The 26,818-nt window shown below is 44.2% G+C and overlaps 1 protein-coding gene across 15 annotated transcripts in view; it reads right to left on the reverse strand.

Annotated features, from left to right (window-relative positions):
* MOK (MOK protein kinase) overlaps positions 1-26,818 on the reverse strand; it is a 44,775-nt gene that overhangs the window by 9,169 nt on the left and 8,788 nt on the right. For 8 of the 15 annotated variants that reach the window (XM_032482696.1, XM_032482698.1, XM_032482697.1 and 5 more), the window contains 3 exons: positions 17,305-17,419; positions 6,543-6,632; positions 5,065-5,135 (listed from right to left, as the gene is read on the reverse strand). The exons of 1 other annotated variant lie outside the window; for it this stretch is intronic. In XM_032482696.1, the coding sequence (XP_032338587.1) occupies positions 5,065-5,135; positions 6,543-6,632; positions 17,305-17,419 (276 nt within the window). Of the gene's footprint in view, positions 1-5,064; positions 5,136-6,542; positions 6,633-15,785; positions 16,211-17,304; positions 17,420-26,818 lie in introns of those variants that run through there. 6 more of the 15 variants (XM_032482708.1, XM_032482707.1, XM_032482702.1 and 3 more) reach the window with 5 other exon arrangements.

Genomic DNA, 26,818 nt, shown 5'->3' on the forward strand with positions numbered 1-26,818 from the left:
CTAGCGAACCACAAATCTAGGCAGGTGGGCCAGGAGCCTGTGTTTCCAGCTGCCTCCAGCCCCTGGTGTGAGGGCATTTTCAGGTGCCTACCCTTCTTCTCTTCCTGAGTCTGATCCCCCACCTCACCCACCTCGACCCCTTTGTAGCCCCGGGAGCAAGGACACGACTCTCTCCCTGGCCCCTCCGTAGGAATCCCTGCCTGCATAAGGGGCTACAGTGGAGCGAGGGAACCGCATGGACCATGCGGGATACTGGTCTGGACCATCGGAGTCCACACCCTCAACAAGGAGAGGAAAGACTATCAACTCTTCACAACAGTTTTTCCAAAACAAGATCCTAACTTTCCAGGCCCAAGGCTGCATCTGGTTCCCACCAGATTTTTGTTATAAACATCTTGAAACAAATAAATAGAGTATAATTAATAAACTACTCTTAAGTTCCTCATATGAAATTACTGAATGCCAGCAGACTGCAAACAGCATCTCCCTGGTCTGTTGTGGCTCTCCCGACCAAATTCACTTTAGCAAGTTAATTTTTACCAAATATTCTCTTTAAGAAGATTCTAAAGAATGTCACATACAATCCAGCAATGTGAAAACACTAACAACGGTTAACTGTGACATCGGCTGTCAGCACTGACTGAACATGACTGCCAGGGTAGCCGGCGCTGCGCACCACGTCCAGCACACCCCCCTTCCCACAAGGCTCTGGCCCCAGGTCTGGGCCTGGCTTTCCTGGTCAGGCCTGGGGGTGTCTGCTGGCTCCACCAGGGCACAGCCAAAGGCGCCTGGGCCCAGGGGCTCTGCCCCACGGTACCCAGTAAGCACGTTTGCTGGCGGTATTTTCCACAGGAGAGCTGTGCACTAGGCCACACTGCTCTGAGAGAGGGAAGAGGTCTTCACAGGCAGAGCCAGCAGGTGGGACGTCAGGATCAGCGTGGAGCCGGACGTCACCAGGGCCCCTCTCTCATCAACCAAGACAGATTCAAGGATGGGGTCCTTCCGCTTCCGCTCTTTGAAGCTGGCTCATCTTAGGCAAGTGCTGTAACTTCTGACATTCAATTTCCTTCCCTCCAAATGGAGTGGAGCTCATAGAACTGGGAAGATGAAACACAGTAACACAGAGCAAGCCTGTGACAAACTGTTCCCACGATAACGGCAGTGACCTCGCCAGCCAGGCACTGCTCTAAACACTCCACACGTGCTACTTGGTTTACTCCTCACAGCACCCCTGAGAGGCAGACACAATGACCATCCCCACTGCACAGACAAGAACAAAGGCTCATGGAGCGTGACCGCCTCCCATCACTACATACACCCGGCACTGTGAGTGCTGGACCCGGAGAGTGGTTCTGCGATACGGGTGATCCACGCTGCGTCAACATGGCCACACGGGAACAGCACTTCCCAGAAGCAGCAGCTTTAAAACTAACAGGACAGCGCCATCGGCTTGGAAGAAAATCCCCGTGGCAAAAAGGCTGGGTCACTCACTCTGAATGGCACAGAGACCGACACCGTGAAAACGAAGACACCGACCACTGTGTCAAATGTCTGAGGGAGTGTCAGGAAGGCCGTGACAGACTGACGTCACCTCCACTTTCCTCATACATGCATGACGGGACGGTGACATGGGAGGAAACTCTAAGTAGTTCTCAAAAAGCTCTTTTAATAAGGACAGAACTAAAGTTGCTAAGTGATAAGAAAGCTAAGTGTCAGAGCAGAATTGTTAATGTTTTCTTCCTTTTTGTTGGTACTTAAAAAAATAGAGCATCTTACAATCAGTGAGTCGGATCTGATAACCTATAAAAACAAGATTGAATTAATCTGACACAGTACTGTCATGCAAAATCATTAGGCTGCACGGTGATAAGGCACCCTGCCCTAAACCGTCCTGGGACTGAACTGTCACGTTTGCTTCCAGTCAAACCAAGCTTGTTTTGCTTCTCCCTTCCTGGTTCACCCCCCAGTATCGCGGATTTATTTTAGGACACCTGGCCCACTCACAGACTCTAAAAGGTATAACCCCAAGGTGACAAGGCCAGCCCAGTGGACCTACAACAACCTATGCTCCAGAAGGTGGCTGGTGACAAGGACTTCTGGGCCACATGCCGCCAGGGGAGAGTCTCTGGGTCTGGGTGGCCAAGTCTGTCAAGAGAGAAGCCGAGGCAGGAGGCTACGTGGCCCTAAAGCGGCCAGCAGTGGCCTGAGCAACCAGGGCTTTCCTGGTTCCACGATGGGCTGTCAAGAGGCAGTGTGCGTGGTGGTTAAGACAAGACTCTGGAACCAGACTGCCCGCATCCTACCCCCAGCTCTGTCTCTAATTAGGTAACTGACCTTGGACAGGTTACTCATCTCTCTCCTCCTTTTTATCACCTTTAAAGGGGGACCACGAATATCTGCCTGGTAAAATGAGCTAATTCCCATCGAGGGCTCAGAACAGCGCCTGGCACGTGGTTAGCACCCAGGACCTGCTACATATCATCATCACCGTCACTGTGGCCAGCACCCCGTGTCCGTGGTTTCTACATCCACGGGTTCTGCATATGAGGTTCCCATGGTGGGCTGAATCCGTGGCTGTGGAATTGGTGGAAAGGAGGGCCACTTTACATGAGGGACTTGAGAATCCACGGATTTGGGTATCTGAGCGTGGGGGGGGAGACCCTAGAACCAATACCCTGCAGATTCTGAGGGACGACTGTATTTCCTCAATTCTAAGGCAGACTTTTTTTTCTCCCACATTTTAAAAACTCTGAAATCAGGATGCGTATTTCAATATGCAGTATCTCACAGTCACTGTGAGCTGTTTGTCCCACATTTTAACATCTCTGAAATTCAGATGCTCCTTACCACTGGCGCATCTTGGGTTCTGTAGTAGACACTTGGTGTTCACGTAATGAACGAGTGTCCGCTGAGCTATAATACAAGAGTTTGTTTTCTGCAATTTCTCTCTGTAGACAGATACTAAAAGAAATGAATTCAATTTCTCCAATTATACAATTCCCCTACAACTGGGAAATTAAAGACATTTATTTCTAAACAAAGCTTTCTCAAATCTAAACACACAGAAACTTGCCAGAAATTATTCCCTCTCCTTGAGTTTTAAAATACCACAGTCTAGGAAGCAACAATCAAAATTCTAATAAAAGACATACACCTAACAACAAGAAAATTGTTACTAAACAAAGGATGTGATTGTGTAGATTCATTAAGATGCAAAATGTTGGCTTCCTGGTAATAAGATTATCGTAAATTACTGCAAAGTTCAGTGGTTGTCTTCTCTTGGTTCAGTCTGATACCCTCTCCTGATACTCTGTTATGTATGTATACACACAGAGAGAATCAGAGTGAAGACTCTATGTCAGATAGCATGTATCTGAAAACGCAGTCGTAGGGTAACACCTGTTTATCCAGGCTGTTTGGAGTAAGACCTTACGTGGAATTTCCAGATAAATGAGATTTACTCCTTGAACATAAAACCCTCTTCTACACTAATCATTTTAAATGGAAATCTTTTAAAAACAATTCATTCACTTTCCCACCTTTCCCATCACCATTTACAGAAGCAGTACTAGGGCTAGCACCACACCCATTCCATGGTTGCACTTTCTCTGACCTGTCCTGGGGACTCTGGCAACTTCCAGCTATTTGCCCAGACCACTCTCGGTTTTGTTTTGTTTCTTCTTTGGCCTCAGGTACATGTTTTGTATTTTCAGTCCCCTCCCCCATTATCGGATTGTCACCTGTCACTTTCTGTTGGCATGCCAAGTTAGAGAACCTCCTCCTAAGAGCTCTATTTTTAACGGATTTTAGGCCAAGAAACCAGATGACTAAGTTTATTGAGAACTGTACTTAAAACAAGATTAAACAGATAACTGAGTGAGGGGCTTACCTATGAATAAAATACACAAGGCTTGTAACTTACAAGAAATACCGTATATTCCCAGATATAAGGCAATCTTCTATTTTCTCCAAAAGATGCAAAAAAAGTTTTTGGATCCAAAAGTTTTACATCAACTTTTACAGATATAGAAAAACTTACCTACCTACAATATTTATTTTATTAGTAATTTACTAAAACACATTCGAAATCACAGGTAAGATAAATTAATTTGATACAATGCTTTGTTCCACTCTCTCACTTCATTAAAATAATTTTATTTGAACTCTTCACATGCATCTTCAACATCAGTATCTTTCTCATCACAAGAACAGCCCCTCAATCTGTCTTCCCCAGCACGTCACCTTCAAGTTGGGCCGAAATTGTCTGAGAGCATTATACAGCAGGTTTTAAATCTTCTATGCCGCCGTCACTAAGACCGTTTCCACTGTAGGTGGCCCCTCACGTGCAGAAGGCAGCCGCTCTCCCTCTGTTGGAGACGTGTAACGTGGCCCGCACAGCACAGCACAGCACCTCCTGAACAGCTTTCCCAGTGACGCAGGCTCATCTGTCCTGGCGTCTAACGCCACCGAGAGGTCAGACTGCAGGGTATCTCCCTCCTTTTCTCCTCTTCCCTCAGGTGACCTCCCTAAGCTTCCAAAACCAGCCGCGACCTCATCAGGGAAACGAGCTTTCCTAAACAGGGCGGCATTGTTCAAAAGAGAGGAAGTGAAGGAGCGCCCCCTACCCCCGGGGGCTCTGTAAGGACCCGAACAGGAGGCTCCCTCTCAGAGGGACGGTCTGGGGAAGAGAGCCCTGCCTCACATTGAAGCACAGGCTAGAACATCAAGCAACCGCAGAGCCAGGAAGAGACCCTCAAAGGGGACAGGCTTGGGTGTGCAGTCTCCCGCAGGGCCCGGCAGTGAGGAAGGCCTGAGCTGTCTGCTGCCCTGTGCGCCCCTCACCCACATCACCCAGCCAGCCGCAGGGCCTTGTGGCTTTACTTCTCATCTGCAGCCGTGTTCTGAGTAGACAAGACTCTAGAAAAAACACCTCCCCTGACCACTGTATTTTTATACAGAACTACGGCATGAGGCTGACTAACGATTTTGAGAACTAAAACCAAAGTATATGCGAACTACAGTCTTTAAAAGAGCTTAGATTAGTTTTCAAATTACTCTACGTACCTTGTATTAGCTCATAAATGTTCATGTCCATAAGTTCACATATTAGTGCAAGAGAACCAGATTTTCTGTCACTGAAGAAGAAAGTAGGTTTTACATTTTTTTCTTGTCTTAATCAGAAATAAACATGTAAGTCACTTGTAAACATTTCTGATAAACACAAAGCACTACCACATCAGACACAGACCAACGGGTAATGGCTGAAACAGTAGAAGTTTTGATTTTCAAACAGTATTTCAGGTAAAAATAATTTAAAATAGTGAAAATCCACTTTAGGCAAAAAAAAAAAAACCAAAAACCTCTAAAAGCTACCCTCCTCCAACTTTTAAAGAGAAGGGTCTTAAAAACATAAAAGTAACTACGAGCAGAAAGAAGAGGTTGAGGAGTTGGCCAAGCAAAACAATTAAATAAAGTAAGCTTTAATTCTTGCTCTATGGCTGCAAATTTAGTTTTAATTTACCTAAATTACTTCCCTATAATTGGGACACCTGACAGTGCGGGGAGAGAAACCCAAAATCCAATCAGGGGCAAAGAGGAGAAAGATGAGTCACGTCACCCCAGCATGATGTCTAGGCCCCGGACAGCGGGGCCTGAGTCACCCCGGGGCACCTCCGGGAGGCTGGACAGGGTCCCCGCTGCCCCGCGGGCCGAGAAGAGGCCCACAGGTGGTGGTGAACGGGCGCATCCCCTGCACCGGTGGCTGCGCCTCGCACACGGACTGTGGGCTCCGGCCTGGCCCAGGCTAAGCGCTCAGCACACGCCAGCCAGGAGTACACCCAGCCAGGACAAGACACTGCAGCCTAAGTTTAGCACTGCTCAGCCCTCTGATTAAAACCTCCTGCACTGTGACTGTCCGTGCCTGTTGTTTCCGGGCCGGGTGCAAAGGCCAGGCTCTGGGGCGGGAACCTCTCGGAACCCCACCCACAGGGAGCCAGGCCCTGGAACCCCAGCCCTGTCCCCAGCCCAGGGGCCAGAAGCCCCATGGGGAGCTGCCAGCACCCCGCCTTCTTGATCAACTGGTAAACCTGTCTGTAATTTGAACAGAAATGAAAACCCCCTGGAATGATGTCAATTAGGCTAAGAAAGGCTACAAGAGACTGTACAGAGATGGCAATGGCAGGGCTACAGCAAGCTCAATCCCTGACACACAACAGCAAGGCTTCCCAGGAGGTCACGACTCAGACACCCGGCGCCTCCACCGTCTGCAGGGAGGCCCAGTTGCACTACAGGAGAGGAACCGTTTGAATTACTTATGCTTTTATGACCTGGGGTCCCCTAAATGAAGGCACTTCCACGTTAGGAATCACATACAGCGCACATCTGCCCAAATAAGTGAGTGACTTAAGATAAAACAAAATTATTACTCTCTGAGCTACCACAAAGCAAATATCAAAAATGTCTACCATGCCTTTCTTTCTTAGAGAGAGACTTAATAATTATCATCCAATGTAGGCAGTTTTTAAAGCCCCGAATATACTTACAAAAGCACTTCATGCAACGTAAGAATGTTCGGGTGTGGATTCAGACGCCTCAGAGCTTGTATCTCCCGGAGATTGTTCACTTGCTCGACACTATTGTGTAGGTAAAAACAGATAACCTCACAATTCAGGCCAACTTTAAAGTCACGGTTATTAAGCCATTATTTATTAACCATAATCACAACTGAAAAGCTCACAAATACATCAAGCAAGTTAATCAGATTTTCTTTAGTTGAACTTATGCATATTTTGTCTCTACATTATCTTATAAAAATCAAGGCTCCTATAGCTTTGGACATATATTCAAACTTTTCCCATCTAAGCTTTTGAAAGAATATCTTGGTGGTTTCCCAAACAAATATTAATAAATACAGAAACATACTAAAATTTCCTATTAATCAGTTTATGGGAACTAAACCAACTGAGCAATGAGCAACTTTACCATCTGAAAATAACCATTTCAGATTCATACTCAGCCTTCCTTTTTTTTTTAAATTTTTTTAATTGAAGTGTAGTTAATTTACAATGTTGTGTTAGTTTCAGGTGTATAGCAAAGTGATTCAATTATATATACATATATATATTCTTTTTCAGATTCTTTTCCATTATAGGTTATTACAAGATATTAAACATAGTTCCTTGTGCTGTACAGTAAGTCCTTGTTGTCTATTTTATATATGTAGTGTGTATATGTTAATCCCAAACTCCTAATTTATCCCTGCCCTTCTCTGCCCACTTTCCCCACTGGTATCCATAAATTTGTTCTCTATATGTCTGTGAGGTGATTTCTGTTTCATAAACAAGTTCATTTGTATCATTTTTTCAGATTCCACATATAAGTAATATCATATGATATTTGTCTTTCTCTGTCTGACTTACATCACTTAGTATGATTATCTCTAGGTCTATCCATGTTGTTGCAAATGGCATTATTTCATTCTTTTTTATGGCTGAGTAATATTCCATTGTGAACATATACCACAACTTCTTTATCCAATTATCTGTCACAGACAGATAGGTTGCTTTTGTGTCTTGGCTATTGTAAATAGTGCTGCTGTTAACATTGGGGTGCATGTGTCTTTTTGTTTTTTTTTTTCTTGGAGGGTGGGAGGAAGTAATTAGGTTGGTTTATTTATTTTTAGAGGAGATACTGGGGATTGAACCCAGGACCTCCTGCAAGCTAAGCATGCACTCAACCGCTTGAACTATACTCTCCCCCCTCATGTGTCTTTTTGAATTAGAGTTTTCTCTGGATCTGTGCCTAGGAGTGGGATTGCTAGATCATACAGTAACTCTATTTTTAGTTTTTTAAGGAACCTCCAAAACGTTCTCCATACCTTTAATGAAAGCTGTGCATTTTTTCAATGTCATTCACCTGGTGACAGGTGTTCTCACAGCAGGTGTGTCTTGCTGCAGGCTTTTCTTGATGAAGACTGCTCTGCCTGCCACAGTGTTCACATCCCAAAGCACAACAATACAAGTGACAGAGGCCAGCAGTCAGAAGCTGACTGTCACTACCCTCCAGACAGGCTCTTACAAGAGACGCTGCTCCCCATGGGGCCTACCCAATGGAACGACTCGGCCCGCCAGAGGCCTGTCTCACAGGCCCTGGAAGGAACTAACTCTGGAAATATCCTTTCTTTGAGCAGAACTCTGTTCCACCAACTTTTGCCATACAGTGTAAAGCTCAGCATTTGGTCTGGTTCTTCAAAGGGCAGTTATATCCAATAGTATATTATTATCTTTTTAAGTCAGCATGGCCGAACATTTTAAGCCTCTCTCCTTCTAGCCAACAGACGGGAGCCTGGTATCTAAGAACCTGAGCTGTCTGTGTGTAAGGGCGTCTTTGACTAAAAGCTCTACACCCCTTTCACACTGTCCTCCCGGATTCCCTCCCTCACATCCAGGATGATATTCAAAATACTAGCAACTTGCACACAACGGTCACCGGCCAACCAGGAAAGACACAGCCCGCAATGCTGGCACAGGATTCTAAAAGAGGGGGTGGGGTCCCTGTGAATCAGATACCATACCCCTTCAGTTGCTGGAGAGAGGAGAGGACTGGGGAGTGCTGGGCAAGGGGCCAAGCACAGTGCGTGGGGGTGGGGGTAGCACTCGAGAGGCTCAAGATAGCAGCTATTTACCCTCCAGTACGTGAGCCTTTCACTATTCTAATACCCATTACAGGCAGCCACACTGGTTGGTGTGTACAGGGACCAGATCACGACCTTGTCAGTTCATCATTATCAGCTTGGTAACCGCCCACCACCTGCTCCTCACCGGCACCCTGGCCTCCCCCTGAATGCCTTTAGAACAGCACTTCCCAAAATGTGTCCCACCAAATTTTATTTCTCTGGAAAATGCTTTGTGAATAAATTTCATGTTCAAAAGGCTTGAGACAGGCCCACTCTAGTTCCTTTTGGAGACTGACAATTTACAGTTGATGTTAAGAGCCTTCAAAAATCCTGCAAAATAAAGAAACCACTTTACCTTTATTTAAACCAACATTTCCCAAGCTCCTGGATGATGCTAAATATCCTACATCGCATAGGGCAGGCCCTACAACAAAGAATAATCTACGCCCAGATGTCAGTAATGCCGAGGGTGAGAAGCTCTTCTTTAGGTGGAAAGAGCAAGAAACCAATGCAGGAAGCAACAGTTCTAGCTTCTGAAGACCCTATCTGAAAAAAATTTTAGAACCAGGTAGTCAAACAGCTGTCATTCAGACAAACAAATACTCCCTTTTCTCATCTTTAGTATGAAAACCAGCTACAATACCCTGAAACGTATCTCACTCACTGCAGACAGAAGCGTCCTACGCCTCGCCAGGCTCTCACTCAGAAGTAAGGAACTCACACGAACAGCAGAGAGGCACGCCCACCGCGGCACTGCTTGCCTCCATCTCAGCAGCAGGCCTCACTAAAATGCAGATCGACTCTGCTCCCTCTTTTAAAAGTCATGAGGAAAAAATCTAAAAATCCGCAAGTAACCACTTTTCTTTGCCTTTTGTGGTCAAGTGGCATTCAGTTTATTTTTCAAACTGTTCTGCTGGAAACAAACTATCATGATACAGGAATTTAGGCAGCCTCTGCTTCAAAAAGAACCAGATGATACCTACCATAATGGCCTTTTCCTACAACTGGAAAAGATTATATTACTAGGACTAAGTCTTTAAAAAGTTTTTTTAGTTAATTATGAAATTTCAACATTTCATTTCATTGGAAGGATTTTATGGAAAATAAGTTTTTCTAACCAATTCAACCTGTAGGAAGAAAGTCCTCAAGTGGTAAAAGGGTAAAGGAAGTGGTTATATTCCCATTAGACAAAATAGATTTCAAAATAAAGATTGCTACTATTTATGATCTCATGATGATAGAAGGGTCAGTACGTGAGGAAGACACGACAATTACAAATGTGTATTGCTAAATAACAGAGCTTCAACATACATGAAGTAAAAACTGACAAAACTAAAGGAAGAAAGAGTTGGAGACGTCCACACCCCTCCACCATAGGTGGTACAACAATCATGGAAAAAACCAGTAAAGATACAGAGACCCTAACAGCAATGCTAACCACCTGTGCCTAAATGACATTCACCTAACAGTGTATTCAACACCTACAGACAAAATACGCTTTTCAAGTGTATGTGGAACGCTCATGCAGATGAACAAGATGCTGGACCAAAAGATAAGTCTCAATAAATTTCGAAATACTGAATACTTACAGAACGTGTTCTCTGACCACAATGGAATTAAATTAGAAACCACCAACAGTGAGCAATCTAGAAAATTCCTAAATATTTGCAAATTAAATAACAACCTTGTAAATAACCCCTGGGTAAAGAAGGAATCACAAGGGAAATCAGAGAACATTTCAAACCAAGTAATAAAGCAAAACATATGAAAACTCATAGGATGCAAGTAAAACAATGCTTAAAAGAACATTTATGACATCAAACGCCTATGTTAGGAAGAAACGGTTAAAATCAATTATCTAAGTTTTCACCTTAAGAAAGTACAAGAAGAGAAAATTGAACCCAAAGTAAGTAGAAGAAAAGCAATAATAAAGAAAAGGCAGAAATCAATGAACCAGAAACAACAGAGAGAATCAACAAAGCCCAGAACTGGTTCTTTGAAAAGGTAAGTAAAACCAACAAACTCCTGGCAAGACCCAAGGGGGGAAGAAAGACGTAAAACACTAGCACCAGGAACGGGAGAGGGGACATGACAGTCAGATGCTGAAGAGGCCGCAAGGGAGCATCACAGAAACATATGCCAATAAATACAACGATTTAGACTAGGTGGACAAATCCCTCGAAAACCGTAATTACCAGATCTGACCCAAAATAAAGCTGAAAATCAGAACAGCCCTATGTTTATCAAAGAAAAGCCTCCTCACAAGTGACAGAACTGTTCTAAAATGACGTCATGGTGAGAGCTGCACCACTACACAGATCTCCTAAAACTCACTCACCACGGGTGGATTTTATCACATGTAAATTATCTCTCAATAAAGCCTTAAAAATGTATGAAAACCCAAATTATCTGGCATAGTTCCATTTGGTTATTTACTATTCCATGGTGCCGATCCACCACGGTGTCATCACACATTCCACCACTTCCTTTCGTTTCCAGTTTGTTACCACCATGATTTCACTGGTGAAATACTTCAGACATTTAAGAAGGAAATACTTTTACACATCTCACAAAAGAAGATACGAGAATGGCCAACAAGCACAAGAATAAGTATTCATCATTAGTCATCAGGGAGGCGGAAACAAAAACCACAGTGAAGTTAACAACACACACTCACCAGAATGGCTAAAATTTTAAAGACTGACACCACCAAATGCTGAAGATATGGAGCAATGGGAACTCTCATTCTCCACTGGTGGGAATATACAAAGGCACAAGCAATCACTTTGGAAAAAAGCTTGGCAGTTTCTTATGAAGTTAAACATACACCTACCCTTTGACCCAGCAATGCTATTTCTAGGTAATTAGTAACTACCTAAGAAAAATGAAAACATATAACCACAACAAGTTTTGTAGCAGCTTTATTCATAGCAGCCCCAAAACCAGGAACAAAACCCAAAACTCCATCAACAGGGGACTGGATAAGTTGTGTTGCAGCTACAGACTGGAATGAATACTACTTATCAGGAAAAAGGTCTAAACTACCGATATGACAGTGTGGGTGAGTCTCAAAGACTTCAATGCTGAGCTAAAGGAGCTGGACACAAGAGCACATACTGTGAGATTCCATTTAATACGGATTTCTAGAATAGGATAAAGGAAAAGAAAACAAACCCCAGAATAGTGCTACTTGGGATGGGGGTGGAGGATTGACTGTAAAGGGACATAAAGGAACTTTCTAGGGTGACAGAAATAGTCTATGTCTTGATTACATAGGGATATCTATTTGCCAAAATTATAGTTTAAAAATGTGCATTTCAATGTATGCAAATTTTGCCTTTAAAAAATTGCATAATCATAACCAAGTAGGGAAAGAGACTGGGTGGAGCTATAGGTTAAATAAAAATTACAGGATTAACAACAACAACAGAAAACTACAGGGTTGTTCATAGTGGCTGCCAGGTATCTGGGGTTCTTCATACTAGTCCACTTACTTTGTATATATTTGAAATTTTTTACAATTATATTCTTTTTAAGTAAAAGAGCTTTTAGAGTGACTCATGAATTTCTTACCTTTGTTTTTATTTAAGACCTTACAAAGAAGACTTTTCATTTTTGTAAAAGTAATTTGAAGACCATTTAGTGATGTGACTTGAGAAAAATTGTGTTCCAAGTCAAGGGCAGAAGGCGGCATTACCTCCTGCAGCACGGAGGGGCACTGGAGAGGACATGGGCTCTGGACCTGCACAGACCTGGGGCCCACACTGGGCTGCACCCCTCACCAGCTGGCCGACACCAGGCACGTGAGGGACTCATCTCTCACTGTGGGTTGGTCCCTAATCCGAAGGAAGACTCTCTCCCAGGGCTGCGCTGAGGATTAAAAGATGTGTCCATAGTTCACACATCGCTGGGCACCAGATGTTCAGGGAACAACTGCTGTAATCTCCATCTTTATCACTGCTATTATCGCACTTCAAATTTCCACACAGCCTTCAAACCACTCTGCCAACTAACCCTCACCATCTGTCACGTGACAAGTTGATCCACTACTTGGTTATTTAACTCTCACAATGACCCTATGAGGTGGATACTGTGCTGATCTCCACTGCATAAAGAAAGAAACTGAGGCCCAGGGAGATGGATGAATTGTCTAAGGTCACACAACTAAGAGAGGAAGAGCTGCCAGTTCTGCCTTCAGGGTCTGAGCTGGTAACCTGTGACCAGGATCTGCACCTGTTCATCTTGCTGCTTCAGGACACAGAGATCCTAAATACGAGACTAGGGATTTTTTTGAATGACTCATTCTGTTTCTTTATAATATTTCTATAGGAAGAATACCGAATACAATCGCAGCAGAAAGAGCCCTCTTAATAACTGTGTACTCCTGGTGAGTCCAAGTGGAGATTCTGAAGACATACCAAAAAAGTTATCAAAGGGCACGGTCATGCTGCAGCCCTTGCTCAAGTAACTGACCTCGTTATCCCCAAACCACGGCTGTGAGCGGCTCCGAGGAAAACAGGCCTCAGGAGCTGAAGTACCCTTCCCGACGCAAACAAGCTGGTTTATTTTACTTTACCTGGACTTCATACTAGCAATGATTATTGCAAAACCCATCCATTTCTATTTCAGTAAGAGCAGAAAGAAAGGAGTAGAAGTAAAGCTTGGAGGAGGTGGAGGTCAGCCTGCTGGCGGCTCTCAGCTTGTCCTGCCGCCCGCAGCCACACAAGGGGACGCTGAGGGCTCGTCTAGGTGACGATGAGGGGGGCAGACGTGAATTCTAGAGGGACCAGAAATTATTCCCCAAGTGATAAGATCAAATTGTTTAGTAATGATGACAGACACTCCAGAGCTCTAAAAGCTAGAAACAGAATTTTCATGGCTGAAAAGCAAAAATAAAACCAAAGACCAGCATAAAACTTGTGGATCAAGTGACAGTGACACTGAAACATCCAATAAATTATCAGCAACAATATTCCTATAAATGACACCAAAGGCAGTTGTCTTTCTTCTAGAAATATAGTCATTTTTTCCTGTAAATCAGAAATAATAACATCTTTTTCATGAAAGAAACAATGTGCAATATGACTCATTCCAGATCTCCTATGGTCATTTTCTGTTTGTTCCGAGTTGTTTTTTACCTTTTATTTTGAGATTATTTTAGATTTAACAGAAGAGTTGCATCGCTAGTACTGAAATCCCCTTCACCCGGCTCCCCTAATGTTAACATCTTACATAACATCCGTCAAACCCAAAAACTAGCACTGATACAACTCTGTCAGCTCTACTAGACTATTTGGATTTCCTCCCCTTGTCCACCAATGTATGTCTTTTTCTCTTACAGGATCCAGGTATCACACTGCAATTAAGCTGTCATGTCCCCTCAGTCACCTCCACACTTTGTTTTTCATTACCTTCATAGTTTTGAGGAGCACTGGGCAGGCATTTTGCAGAATGCCCCTCAATCTGGGCCCTTCTGACATATTCTCATAAATCAGCTGAGACTGTGGATCTCCGGGAAAGAACAGCGTGGGGGCGATAAGCTCTTCCTGCCCCATTTTATCAGAGGGCACATGTCTCATTACTGATGATGTTACTCTTAATCATTCAGTTAGGGCAGCGGCTACCAGCTATCTCACTGTAAAGTTCCTGTCTTTCCCTTTCTACCTTCTACCCTGTATAAGCAAATCACCAAGTCCAGCCCACACTGAAAAGGAAGGCAACCAAGCCCCACCTTCTGGAGGAAGGACTATCAGACAATTTGTGGACATAAGTTAAAACCACCACAGGAATTAATAAATATTTGGGGGGAGATCATTTGCAGCTGTGCAGAAATTCTGCTCCCTTTGAAGTTTCACCTACTAATTTTAGCATTCATCGGTTTATCTCACCTACAGAAATTACCACTGTGGTATTCTGATGAAGACTTTCTATTTCCCTCATTCCTTCTATATTTATGAATTGGAATTCTTCTATCAGGAAGAATTTTCCCCTCATCCCAATTTATTTATTCACTCAGTCGTATGTTTTCATCAGTTTACACTCATGGTTATTTAATGAGGAGGGTGTACATGGGTCAGGACACCCGCATACTGGCTCTGCTGCTGAGAGGACCTAGAGGCACTGACATTCCAGTAGCAACGAGCGTGCTTGGTGCCAAAGTCTTGTTTTCTAAATACCTTTCTCCAGTAAAAGGAACCAAAACTCCTTCGAGAAATGGAAGATTCTAGGGGCCGGAGAAATACAAGATGAGCTTAGAGAATCTCGGAGTACCAAAAAGTAAAAAAGTGTTAAAAAAAAAAGAAAAAGAAAAAGAAAATGAAAAAGGATGGGGGGTGTCAAAAAAAAAACAGGAGCCAACGTGAAAATGCTCCCCATTGCCAGAGCCGGCTCAGCTTTAGCTGGAACTATGACCAAATACATAACAACAGCACTGGATCATCATCTCCTATAGTTTTGAACATATACATCAAGAGCAAATAACCACAAGAAAAAACCCCAAATCCAATTCCCCTTGGGTCTGGATTGCACAGGCTAGCAGACACCTAGCAAAACTAAGCTCGAGACCCTATCACCGATTCCGTACATCAGAGAGCCACAAAATGCCACGAGCTCGAAGTGTACTTCCATTTAAGTAAAGCCAGTAATCCCCCACGTACACAAACTTAAAAAAAAAAGGCAAAGTATCACTGATTCAGTGGTATTTATTAAAAACCTTTACTTATTATAGGTTTTTAAAAGAAAAATATGTGTTCTAATCAATCACCTTTAAAGTTCAGGCAAGGAGCATGAACTGTTTCTGAAACAGGACAAACGATGGCACACCCAGCAGTGAAGGCTCCCCTCCACCCACTGGCCCGTACCCCGCCCACCTCGCCAGCTGCTTTCCAGTCATTCCCTTGGTTAGTCTTTAAGCACCGCACAACATGGAAGCCAGGGCCCTTTCAGTGTCGGGGACCCGGGGGATCCAGGACACCCTTGCCTGCTAGGAAGCCACGTCCCTCCAGTAACTCCACGTTCTCCTCGGGGACCAAGGTTACATGAAGGCACTTTTCCAGACAAATTGAGCGTTGCCCGTCCCCCCACCAAAGGACTGCTCCTTAAAGTGTCTAACCTTGGATGGAAACGTTTCTAAAACGTGTTCCAGGTATCTCCACCTTCCTGAAGGCACATCTGGGACCAAGTGTGACCGCTCCTTGATGGCTGGTTCAACAGAGCGAACCTGACTGTGCGTTATTCGGACACAGCAAGTCTCAGAAGAGCGTGAAGGCTGTGGGCTGTTTGTCCGGTCCGCCTTCTGCATCTGTCTCGTCACCAAAACAACAGCTGGCAAGTCCTGCTGTAGCTGCGAGTGCAGCTGCCCCCCGCGCTGCCGGGCGGCCGGCGGGGTCTCCGGGCCTCCCCAGCGTGCAAGCCAGCGCCCGCGCTGCTCCAAGGCCTCTCGGCTCTGCCAGGTTTGTGCTGCCTTTCCCAAAGGTGGCTGCTTAAGGCAGTCTGCTCTCTGATGTGGGACCGTCAGTACACTGTGCACCAAATTCCCTGCCACATGTAGTTTAAAGGTGAAGACGGGGAAGACAAACACACACAAAGAATTCAGAACACACAGAGGAAGAAACGACAGAACAGAGGGAAACAGACTCAGAGTCTGGGCAGCCGTAGGTAAACACCGCATGCTTTGGTCTGGCTCTGCCTGCCTCGTGACTTGGAGTGACATCTGTCAAGTCACTTCACACTTCTCACCGCCTGTCCTCCCGCGCAAAGCAGAGATGGTTACGACTACCCCGCAGGGATGTCACGAGGGTGGAATCACTGCTCTCCATACTCTGACACAACTGTTGTACGCTCCTTTCCGATCTGAGAAATTATTTTTCATACTAAGAGTTTGAAATCAAGATCTATACCCCAAACACTGCAGAAGGCTCTATATCAATGTGGGGGAATTACTGTTTTTTTTAAATGTGTAACAGATATTTTGAGACTTCAATTTTTTGATATTTAAAAAAAAAAAAGCTGCATTCCAAACGTCTTTATTGAAAAGTTTAACAGTTGCACTAAAGCCATCATTTACTTCAATAATCTGAGTTTCCTAACCATATCTGGTTTTTGACTCATTAATGCGATACATGTTAAGAAGGTGTGAACTCAAGGACTTTAAGAGACTGCTCTGTGGCCCCCACAGAACGAGTCCAGAACCAGAGCTCCCCTCTCCACAAATGACAACCCGTCACTCCCAGGAAATACATTTCTCTAATCCTAGGCGAAATCATTTTTCAATATAGTAACTGATTCACAACTAATTAAACGACAGGGACCTCTAAAATCTTTGATCTAAGTTTTCATTTATAAAAATCCAACATACACACAACTCCTTGGAACGTACAGACTATTTAAACTGAGGCATACTTTCACAACTTAAATTTTTTGTGATCATTAATCACTGATATTACAGTAAATATGGAAATGAGAAAACTCTAGTATGATAAACAAAAAATCAGCCCATAACCCTCACTGCCCAGAGGAATCTGATTGTGTCTTACATACTATTACATGAATACAACTTTCCCATTAATATAAAGCTGCCCTTACTGACTTCACCTGCACCTGTGTCCAGTCTGGAACATGTGACTGCCTACCTGTCAAAGTGCTGTTTCATCTGTTTACATGCGTAGCAGTTTCCGTCTCTCAGGCTCTGCATCTTCATCACCTCAGAAAATGTTCCCTCTCCTATCTTGCCGATTGCTTTATAGTCTATAAGTAAAAACAATTAAAAAAATGAAATTTTATGTATGCATTCGTTTTACACTCACTTCCAGACAGCAGACTTCTTTATCTCTAAGATAATCACTATGTCAAATCCATTCCTGCTTGAAATACCCACAGTAGTTTCTGTTTTCCTGACCGAACCTTGACAGATACAGAAATGAGTTCCTGAAGTGAGGTGCTGCCAACAACAAAAACCTGAAAAGCAGTATCTTGAGGACTGTTCACCAATGTTTTCTAAAGTTCAGTGTTCCCCTCATTTTTAAAATTGAAGTCTAATTGATTTACAATGTTGTGCTAGTTTCTGGTGTACAGCATAGTGATTCAGCTATACATCTGTACATAGATTCCTTTTCATTATAGGTTACTACAAGATATTGAATATAGTTCCCTGTGCTATATGGTAGGACCTTGTTGTTTATCTATTTTATATATAGTAGTTAGTATCTGCAAATCATGAACTCTCAATTTATCCCTCCCCCTCTTCCCAGCTGGTAACCTTAAGTTTGTTTTCTATGTCTGTGAGTTGATTTCTGTTTTGTAAATAAGTTCATTTGTATCATTTTTTTTAAGATTCCACAAATAAGTGACATCATATGATGTTTGTCTTTCTCTGTCTGACTTACTTCATTTAGTATGATAATCTTTAGGTCCATCCCTGTCGCTATAATTCATTCTTTTTTATGGCTGAGTAGTATTCCATTGTATAAATATACCACAACTTCTTTATCCAGTCATCTGCTGATGGAAATTTAGGTTGCTTCCATGTCTTGGCTATTGTAAACAGTGCTGCTGTTAACACTGGGGTGCACATATCTTTTCAAATTAGAGTTTCCTCTGATATATGCCCAGGCATGGGATTGCTGGATCATAGGGTAAGTCTATTTTTAGTTTTTTAAGGGAGCATTTCCCTCATTTGAAGAGAAGCTGGATTGTGTATTGGCATATGTAACAGGGAACCACACGACCTGAATCCTGGCCAGTGGAGAAAGGCTCAGCTCCCCTACAAGATTTGGAAAGCAGACATGAGGAGGTGGGTCAGTCACTGTCACAGGAGCAGGGAGCCAGGGCTTTGGCATTTGGCAAGTGTGACAGTGCACCAGCTGCTGGGGAACATTCTTCTGAAAATCACCCTCCATGGCCCTACAGAAGGCCCAGCTGATCTGCGGCAGGTTCCTGGAATTCTTGTGTTTCCTGATTTTCTGAAAGCTGACAGATTTCCCTGGCTTTGCAGCCACCACCACCATCACCCCAGCACAGATCGTGGTTTTGGAAGCCTCTAAATCACTATGTCAAATCCCTTCCTGCTTGAAATGCCTACAGTAGTTTCTGTTTTCCTGTCTGAACCTTGACAGATACAGAAATGAGTACCTTGAAGTGAGATGCTGCTGACAACAAAAACCTGAAAAGTGCAGCAAGGTGGCAGCCAGTGGGGTGGCTGCCAGAGAGCCTGGTAGATCGTGACAAAATACTGCCGGTGATGAAAGACTGATGACAGTAACTGCTGCCGTTAGCAGACCAAGTGCCCACTGAGCCTGCTGGCCCAGGGAAAGCGGTGGGAAGGGTCGGAATGATGGAGTGTGCTAAACACCACTGACTGCCTTAACAAGGTATTTCAAGACAAAACTCAGCTCAAGAGAGAACTGCTACTTCCCAAGCAGAAAAGGAAGGAAGGAGTAAAGCCCAGAAAGCAAAAGTCTCATGGGTTTTGTAAAAGCTTCTGCAGCCCAAATAACAGGAGGATAAAACCAAAAAACATCTTGACAGAAAGCAGTCTGTGAGGCCTGACAGTTAAACAAGGCCTTGCCCCAAAATCACAGGAAGGCTGTCACTCCCCACCTTACCCAGGGACTTGTCTCCAAGAGCCCCAAGGAAGCTCCCCTAGACTGAGACAGAAGGATGAGATCAAGGCCAAAGAGAAACAAGACAGGACTGAGAACTCTGTTTAGAAAAGAACTTTGAGTGTGGAACTGACCAGATACAAATAGATCAGAAACCTATTAAACAAACCTGGACCGAAAAGAGCCCACCACCTTCGGGTCCCAAACCCACATTAACACAGGGCAGGCTTTTAAAACTGTACCCCTCCAAAAATAATTTTTTAAAAAGCTGTACCGCTCCCAAGGAGGGCCTCCCCTTCAACACCTCTTTTATAAAGAGGGCATTTTTAATACCTGTATGAATTCTGATTTGGACAAGCCAACAGTAAAAAGGCACAATCTTTTTTAGAAGTAATAATATTTTTTAGAAATGATATGTTTAAAAAATTTAAAGGTCCTTATCTGTTAGCAAGAAATACTTAAGTATTTCCAGGTGAATGATATGATGTTCAGATTTGCTTTAAAATACTCCTATACGTTCCCATATAATTCTGCTTTTATAATCATTTTGGAGGGCAATTTGACTGTATCTATTAAATATTGAAGATGTGTATGCCTTTTTGACCCAGCAATTCCAATTCTAGAACTTATCCTGCAAAAAACACTTGCTCAAGTATATATATGAGGATGTTAGTGCAACATTCCTTAATAGGGGAAAAAAATCCAGTTCCCAAACAGGGAACTGGATAAATTACATATGGTCTATCCATATAACGGAATATACTGAATACATCTGGAAGGAGGACACAGATAGACAGACCCTTACAAATAGAGTCCTTAAAGACAACACACACACAGAGCACAATCAGTGGCTCTCTCTGAGGGATAAGGTTACAGGTCTCTCACTATCCACATTAGATATATTCTGTAGTGACATTACTATTTTATTTAAAAGCAACAATAGAAAATAAAGACTCCAGGGGAAAAAGGCGGTAGGGGTGAAATGGCAAAATGTTGATCACTGTTGAAACTCGGTGATAGATACACATGAACATTCACTCCATTATTTTCTCTACTTCTGGCATGCTTAACATTTTCCATAAAAAAGTGAAGCCAAAACAGCAAAACCAAAACCTCCTCCAGGTGATCCTCTAGGTCCATGCCACCTTCTGACTCGCCAGAACAGAAATGACTTTCAGGAGACCCTGGGAGCCGTGAGATGAACATGGTCAAAAACCACCAGGAAGGACTCCCAGCCAGGAGCAGCCGCGGAAGACACTTACAGGAGCAGGAAAAGCACCTGTCTTGTGCAAAGCCCACGACTCGGGGCTCATCCGTTACGGCATCCAGTAAGCACTGTCCCAATGTGCCTGAGACACAGATATCATAATTTATAAAACAAACAGAATGATAAGCTTTGAGAATCTGTATTTGCAGGATTTCACATGAAAAGTCAGCTTTTCATAAACATTCAGCAACTTCACTTACAAAAATTCAAGCTACATAGAATTTCTCTGGACGCATGTTTATGTTTGTCTGAGGTTTTACCCCACTTGTGAATTACTACAGCAGCCACCACTGTCTGAGACACAGATATCATAATTTATAAAACAAACAGAATGATAAGCTTTGAGAATCTGTATTTGCAGGATTTCACATGAAAAGTCAGCTTTTCATAAACATTCAGCGACTTTACTTACAAAAATTCAAGCTACATAGAATTTCTCTGGACGCATGTTTATGTTTGAGGTTTTACCCCACTTGTGAATTACTACAGCAGCCACCACTGTCCCCTGGATGCTGGCAGAAGACACAGCCTCTGGGCTCACAGGGGGCTTTATTACTCATGGTACCACAAGGCATGCGAGCATCAGAGTACCTGCGCTGGTTCCCCATACCCTGACGTCCCGCAGGGCGACAAGATGGGCCCGGATGACACCTGCACATGCCATGGACTGCTTTACAGGAGGGACCAAGGGCCAATTGCCCAGCTCATCCTGAGCCCCCAAACCTGTGACTGTGACCTTACCTGGAAGCACAGTCTCTGCAGGTGTTATTAAGTTAAGGTGAGTGAAATGAGTACACCCTGGTTACCTGTGTGGGCCTGGAATCCAACAAGTGTCCTTATGGGAGACACATGGAACAAGCAGAGTGGTGGTTGGCTGCCACAGGCTGGAGGGAGGGGGAAAGGGAGCTGAACTGAGCGGGCAGAGTTTAAGTTGTGCAAGATAAAAAAGTTCTAGAGATCTGCTGTACAGCGATGTGCATACAACTGACAATACTGCACATTTAAAATTTTATTGAGAGGGTAGATCTCGTTATATGTTTTGTACCACAATAAAAGAAAGAGATACACACACAGACACAGACGAGGAGGCCATGTGAACACAGAGGCAGGGGCTGGAGGGAGGGATGTAACCACAAGCCCAGGACCACCAGGTGCCCCCAGAAGCTGGAGGAGGCGAGGAAAAGTCCCCCAGAGCCCTCAGGAGCGCAGGCCTGCTGACACCGTGATCCCAGACAGTGGGCCTCCAGGACTAGGAGAGAATCCATTTCTGTTCTATTAAAGCCATCAGATTTGTGGCAACTTGCTGTGGGAGCCCTAAGAACTTAACGTCGAATGTAACTGATTTTTTTTTTAAATTTAAGGAAAACACTCATTAATTTTTTTCATTAAAGGAAAAAGACTTCCTGAGCATAATAATGTAAGAAGTCACTCAGAAAAGGCTGATTTATTTGACTACGTAAAAATTTAAAACTCTAGCACCTCAAGAAACACCTTAAAAATGTTAAATAAATTTTGAAAAAGCCACACAAAGGAGTACTATATGGCAGATAAAAAGGAATAAGGCAGCTCTTTAGCTTCTGACAGGGAATCACCTTTTAAGATAAATTATTAAATGAGAAGGATACATTAAAGGGCAGCATGTAAACTGTTAACATTTCTTTCAAAAAGTTCACACACTGTGTCAGGCGGAACAATGTCCGTGTCCTAGTCCCTGGAACCCATGAGCGCCAGGCTGCAGGGCAGAAGGGAGGTAACCGCTAAGGGTGCTGAAGAGCCGACCTGAAAAGGAGGAGATGATCTTGGTTCACTGGAGGGGCCATGTGCTCAGTCACAGGCACTCACACGAGGCAGAGGAAACAGAGACTGGAAGAGGTGACACCGTTGGGGCTGAGGAGGGAGGAAGGGGCTACAGGTCAAGGAGTGCAGGAGCCTCTAGAAGCTGGAAAAGACCAGGAAGCAGACCCTTCCCTGGAGTCACCAGAAGCAGCCAGCCCAGCCAGCAGAAGGATCCCAGTCCAGAGAAACGCACTTAAGTTGTGTTGTTTTAAGCCACTGAGTTTGTGACAATTTGTTATAGCAGCTGTAAAAAACACACACACTCACAGTTATGCTCATCTACACACAGAAAGAACTGGAAGGAACACAAGAAAGTGCCAACAGTGGTTACTGAGGGAAGGAGTCCAGATGGCTGGGGGCTGGAAACAAAAGGGAGACTCACTTTTCACTCTATGTCCACCTGTGCTTTTTTTATATTATACTTCATATACATAATAATTTTTTTAAAGAAATTAAAAACAGTTTAACGGATGAGAGAGATTTTCTTCATGATTCCTTTAAGAAAAATAGATTATGAGATTAAACACTAAGTATATTTATTTTTATATATCATTTTAAAGAAAATGGTGATCCATGAAATAAAATAAATCACAAAAAATTAAAAGTAAAAAGACATAAGGTATCACTTCACACCTACTAGAATGGCTAGATTCAAAAAGACAGATAATAACAAGTGTTGGCAAGGATGTGGGTAAGTGGGAACTCTCATATGTCGCTGGTGGAAATGCAAAATGGTGCAGCCACAGTGAAAAACAGTTTAGCAGTTCTTCAAAACATTAAACAGAGTCCCATGTGACCCAGAACTCCTCTCCTAGGTGTACACTCGAAAAAAATGAAAACATATGTCCAAACAATAACGTGTACACAAATGTTCACAGAAGCGTTATTTGTAATAGCCAAAGGTGGAAACAACCCAAATGGCCATCGACTAATGAATGGACAAACAAAACATGGTCTATCCATACAATGGAAAATTATTCAGCCACAGAAACAAGCTACAACGTGGCTGAACCTTGAAAACATCATGCTAAGTAAAAGAAGCCAAGCACAAAAGGCCATTTATATGAAATGTCCAGAAAAAGCAAATCCGCAGACAGAACGAGCGGATTAGTGGTTGCCTAGGGCTGGTGGAGTGTGGGGGAAATGGGGAATTACTGCTAATTGACACAGGTTTCTCTGGGGGATGATGAAAGTGTTTTAACAGATTATGATGATGGTTGCACCACTCAGCATAAATACCTAAAATCATTGATTTGCATACTTTAACCAAGGGAACCTAATAGTAGGTAAATTACACCTCAGTAAAGCTGCTGAAACAGACAAATAAATCTGAGGTGTCAGAAGTGAGAACAGTGGCACCCTTGGAGGTGGCGTGATTGGGACGGGCCGAGGGGACTTCCAGGATACTGGGGATGCTCTGCTTCTCGATCTTGGAGCAGGTTATGTGGGCATGTTCACTTTCTGAAAAGTAAACAACCCGTACTTACAATTTGTGCAGTTTTCTGTCTGTATGCTATACTCCAATATTAAAAATTAGAAGAAAAAAAGTAAGCCAAAGTTAGGAATAAGCAGAGAGTATGAGGAACAAAAGGGATATACACTAAAGAGTGCATTCAGAGAAAGGCAAACAGCCTGCGAAACCGTGTGAATGTCAGTACACTCATGTCCGCCGAGCCCCAGAGCCGCTTTCCCTGTGGTTCTGGTTCCGAGGAGAGCCAGATCTTCCTGCTCTAAGCCCGTCCTCAACTGACTGTTACAACACAGCGCCATACTGTGAAGCGTGGTGACACTTACTGGCCCTCACACCTGAAGCCGACTAAAACAATCTCATGAATGAGAACAAAGCTCAAGGGCCACTCACATTCCTCAACAGGCCCCTCACAGGAGACTAGCTGCCCCGCCGTGCTTGCTCAGAGCCTCTTTTGGTCCTGAAACACGTCTCCATCTATTTCCCAGACGGCCTCTTTGTCCCAAACGAAAACCCTCTGGGGAGGACTGCCAGCCCCAACAGTAATATTGCTTGGTCCTGGCAACCTACAAGAGTTGGAGGTAAAATACAAGACACTGAGACAAAGAAACATAAAAAACAACAGCCAAAACAAAGACTGCTTGGGGCGAGGAAATATTATTTTACTATTAAGACCATTCCATTCCTACATGAGGAAATCAGTACACCAAAAGTCTTCAGGCCAGACCTCAACAGAAGCCAAGCCTGGAGGCTGGACTGTGTCACGAGTTGGGAGAGGGTGGACCAGCAGACCCGGAGGGCCAACCCGCACAGGGGTGGCAGGGAAAGCTGCCTGAGGCTGCTGAATCTCCAGACTAGCATTTTCCAAACTGAGTCCCACAGAACACTAGTGCCCCTCAGACACTAATGGGCAGTCCAAAAAAGAGGGTTCCGTGAGCAAGGAAATGCACAGTTAAATAAAGAGAAACATGTTTGACTAAGGAATTCCTCTGCGCCTCTCCCTGAACATGCGGCATCTCCAGGGCATGGAGGAGCCTGGGGTGCACAACCAGGCCTGTCTCTGAAGCACACCAGTAACACCCTGTGACTGCTCCAGACCCCCAAATGGAAGACCTTCCAACTGAGCTATCAGAACCCTCTTAGCCAAGTCTTCCCTGAATAAACAACCGACTGACCCAGCTCCCGCGAGGCAGGGTTTCAAAGCCTTTTGGCCAGTGTTATGGCTCTCCCTACTCGCCCTCTAAGAGAAGCTGGCGCAAGTAAGGCAGGGGTCAGCCCAGTGGAGTCTTCAGGACAGACGTGTCAGAACCCTTGGGACAAAAACCAGAAGCTGTAACTTGCTTGACAACCACAGCTTAAGCTAAATCCCAGAGCCTCTCTAGAACCGGTAACCATCCCAGTAAGTCCGGGAACCAGACAAGTCAGATTCTTGGGTGTCTCTCCCGAGAAACTTCTTCAAAATAAACTGACCAAAGCACAGGCCCTGTGGCTTACCACTGATTTGTCCAGTTTGTAACCTTATAAAACGATTTTGACATATTTCATAAGGAGCCTCCCAACTTGAAACTTAGTAGGAAAATTCAACAGCCTGGCCTTTTTACTGGGTAATAAATCCTTCTGCCCTCAGGCAGACCCCCAACCCCGACCCACTGAACCCCACTCCCACCACTCGGGGCACAGCCCAGGGACAGCTGCTGCTCTCAACACAACACCGAACCTTTCCCCTCTCTTGGATGAACTAGACTGGAACGCCTGGAAATTTCCCTAAAAGGAGACACAGTCTATTCATTGTGCAGAAGAGTTCACAGGGCAGGCCTAAGACAGCTCTCCTTAGAAAGGTCTGCTGGCAAGGCTGTCCTTCGGCTGCCGTCTGGGAGCCTGGATTTGGGCGGGTTCCCACCATTCCCTAAATGGTAAGCGTGACTCACTGTCCCCAAGCTGTTCGTGCAAGCAACATGGCTTATGCTGAACCTGCTTTCCTTGTGGGCGCCCAGGATTTCGGTAAGTTCCGGAAGAGGGTTCCTTTGTCACCAGCTCCCAAAAAATATCCCAGCACTGGGTCTCTGACGAACTTCCCTAATAGAAAACGTTTCAGACGTGCTGTGACAGTGTGTTGCTGGAAGAATTAAGCCTGTCCTGTGTGACTCCACCTCCCCCAGAAGAGAACTCTTGGAAGCTTGTCTCATTTCCCCTAGACTTGGTCCCATGTCCCTTTTCCCTTTGCTAATTTTCCTCTGTGCCCTCTCACTGTATAAGTCACAAATATAGCCTGAGTCCTGGGTATCCTAGCAAATCAAGCAACCGAGGGGCGGCCTTGGGACCTGCCCCTCAACCCAATTCATACTATTCTTCAGTCTAAATGAATTAACTATCCCCAGTAGTCTGACTGCATCACTGTGGGTGTCAGTAAAGATTTATTAGCACCAGCTATGCACCAGGCACTGTGCCAGGCACGGCAGACAAAGATCAATGAGGCACAATCCCTGGCCTTGAGGACTCAGAGTGTGTCCCCACGCCCCCAATTTTAGGTCCTTTACTTAAAAAGAGAGGCCAGGAGAGAGAGCCATGCTTGTGTTTAGATAATATTAAAGGCCAAATTAAGGAGTAGACAGAGTATAAAACGGAGTACATGGTACTTAGATTCTAGTCTCCCAGGACCAACTTGGTAGGGGGGCCTTAAAGAGGATGTCTTTCCTCCTTCTGAACACGCCCCTGTCCTCTGTCCCAGACCTGCTCCTGGTCCACGTGCACCTTCTCTCCATGAGGCCATAAGCCTCTTAAAGGCAAAGTCCACGAACTGTTCTCTTTCGTGCCCTGTACATACTCAACAAATGACTCAAAGAGGAAATACCAGGTCACATGTCCAATAATCTAGTATTACAGGGGGAACGGAACTTCACTAACAGCTGAATCACGAAATTATTACTGTTGACTAATTGGCAACCAATCCTTTTTTATTCATCTTTGTCTTTGTA

This window comes from Camelus ferus, chromosome 6, assembly GCF_009834535.1.
Source record: "Camelus ferus isolate YT-003-E chromosome 6, BCGSAC_Cfer_1.0, whole genome shotgun sequence".
Lineage (NCBI taxonomy): Eukaryota > Metazoa > Chordata > Mammalia > Artiodactyla > Camelidae > Camelus > Camelus ferus.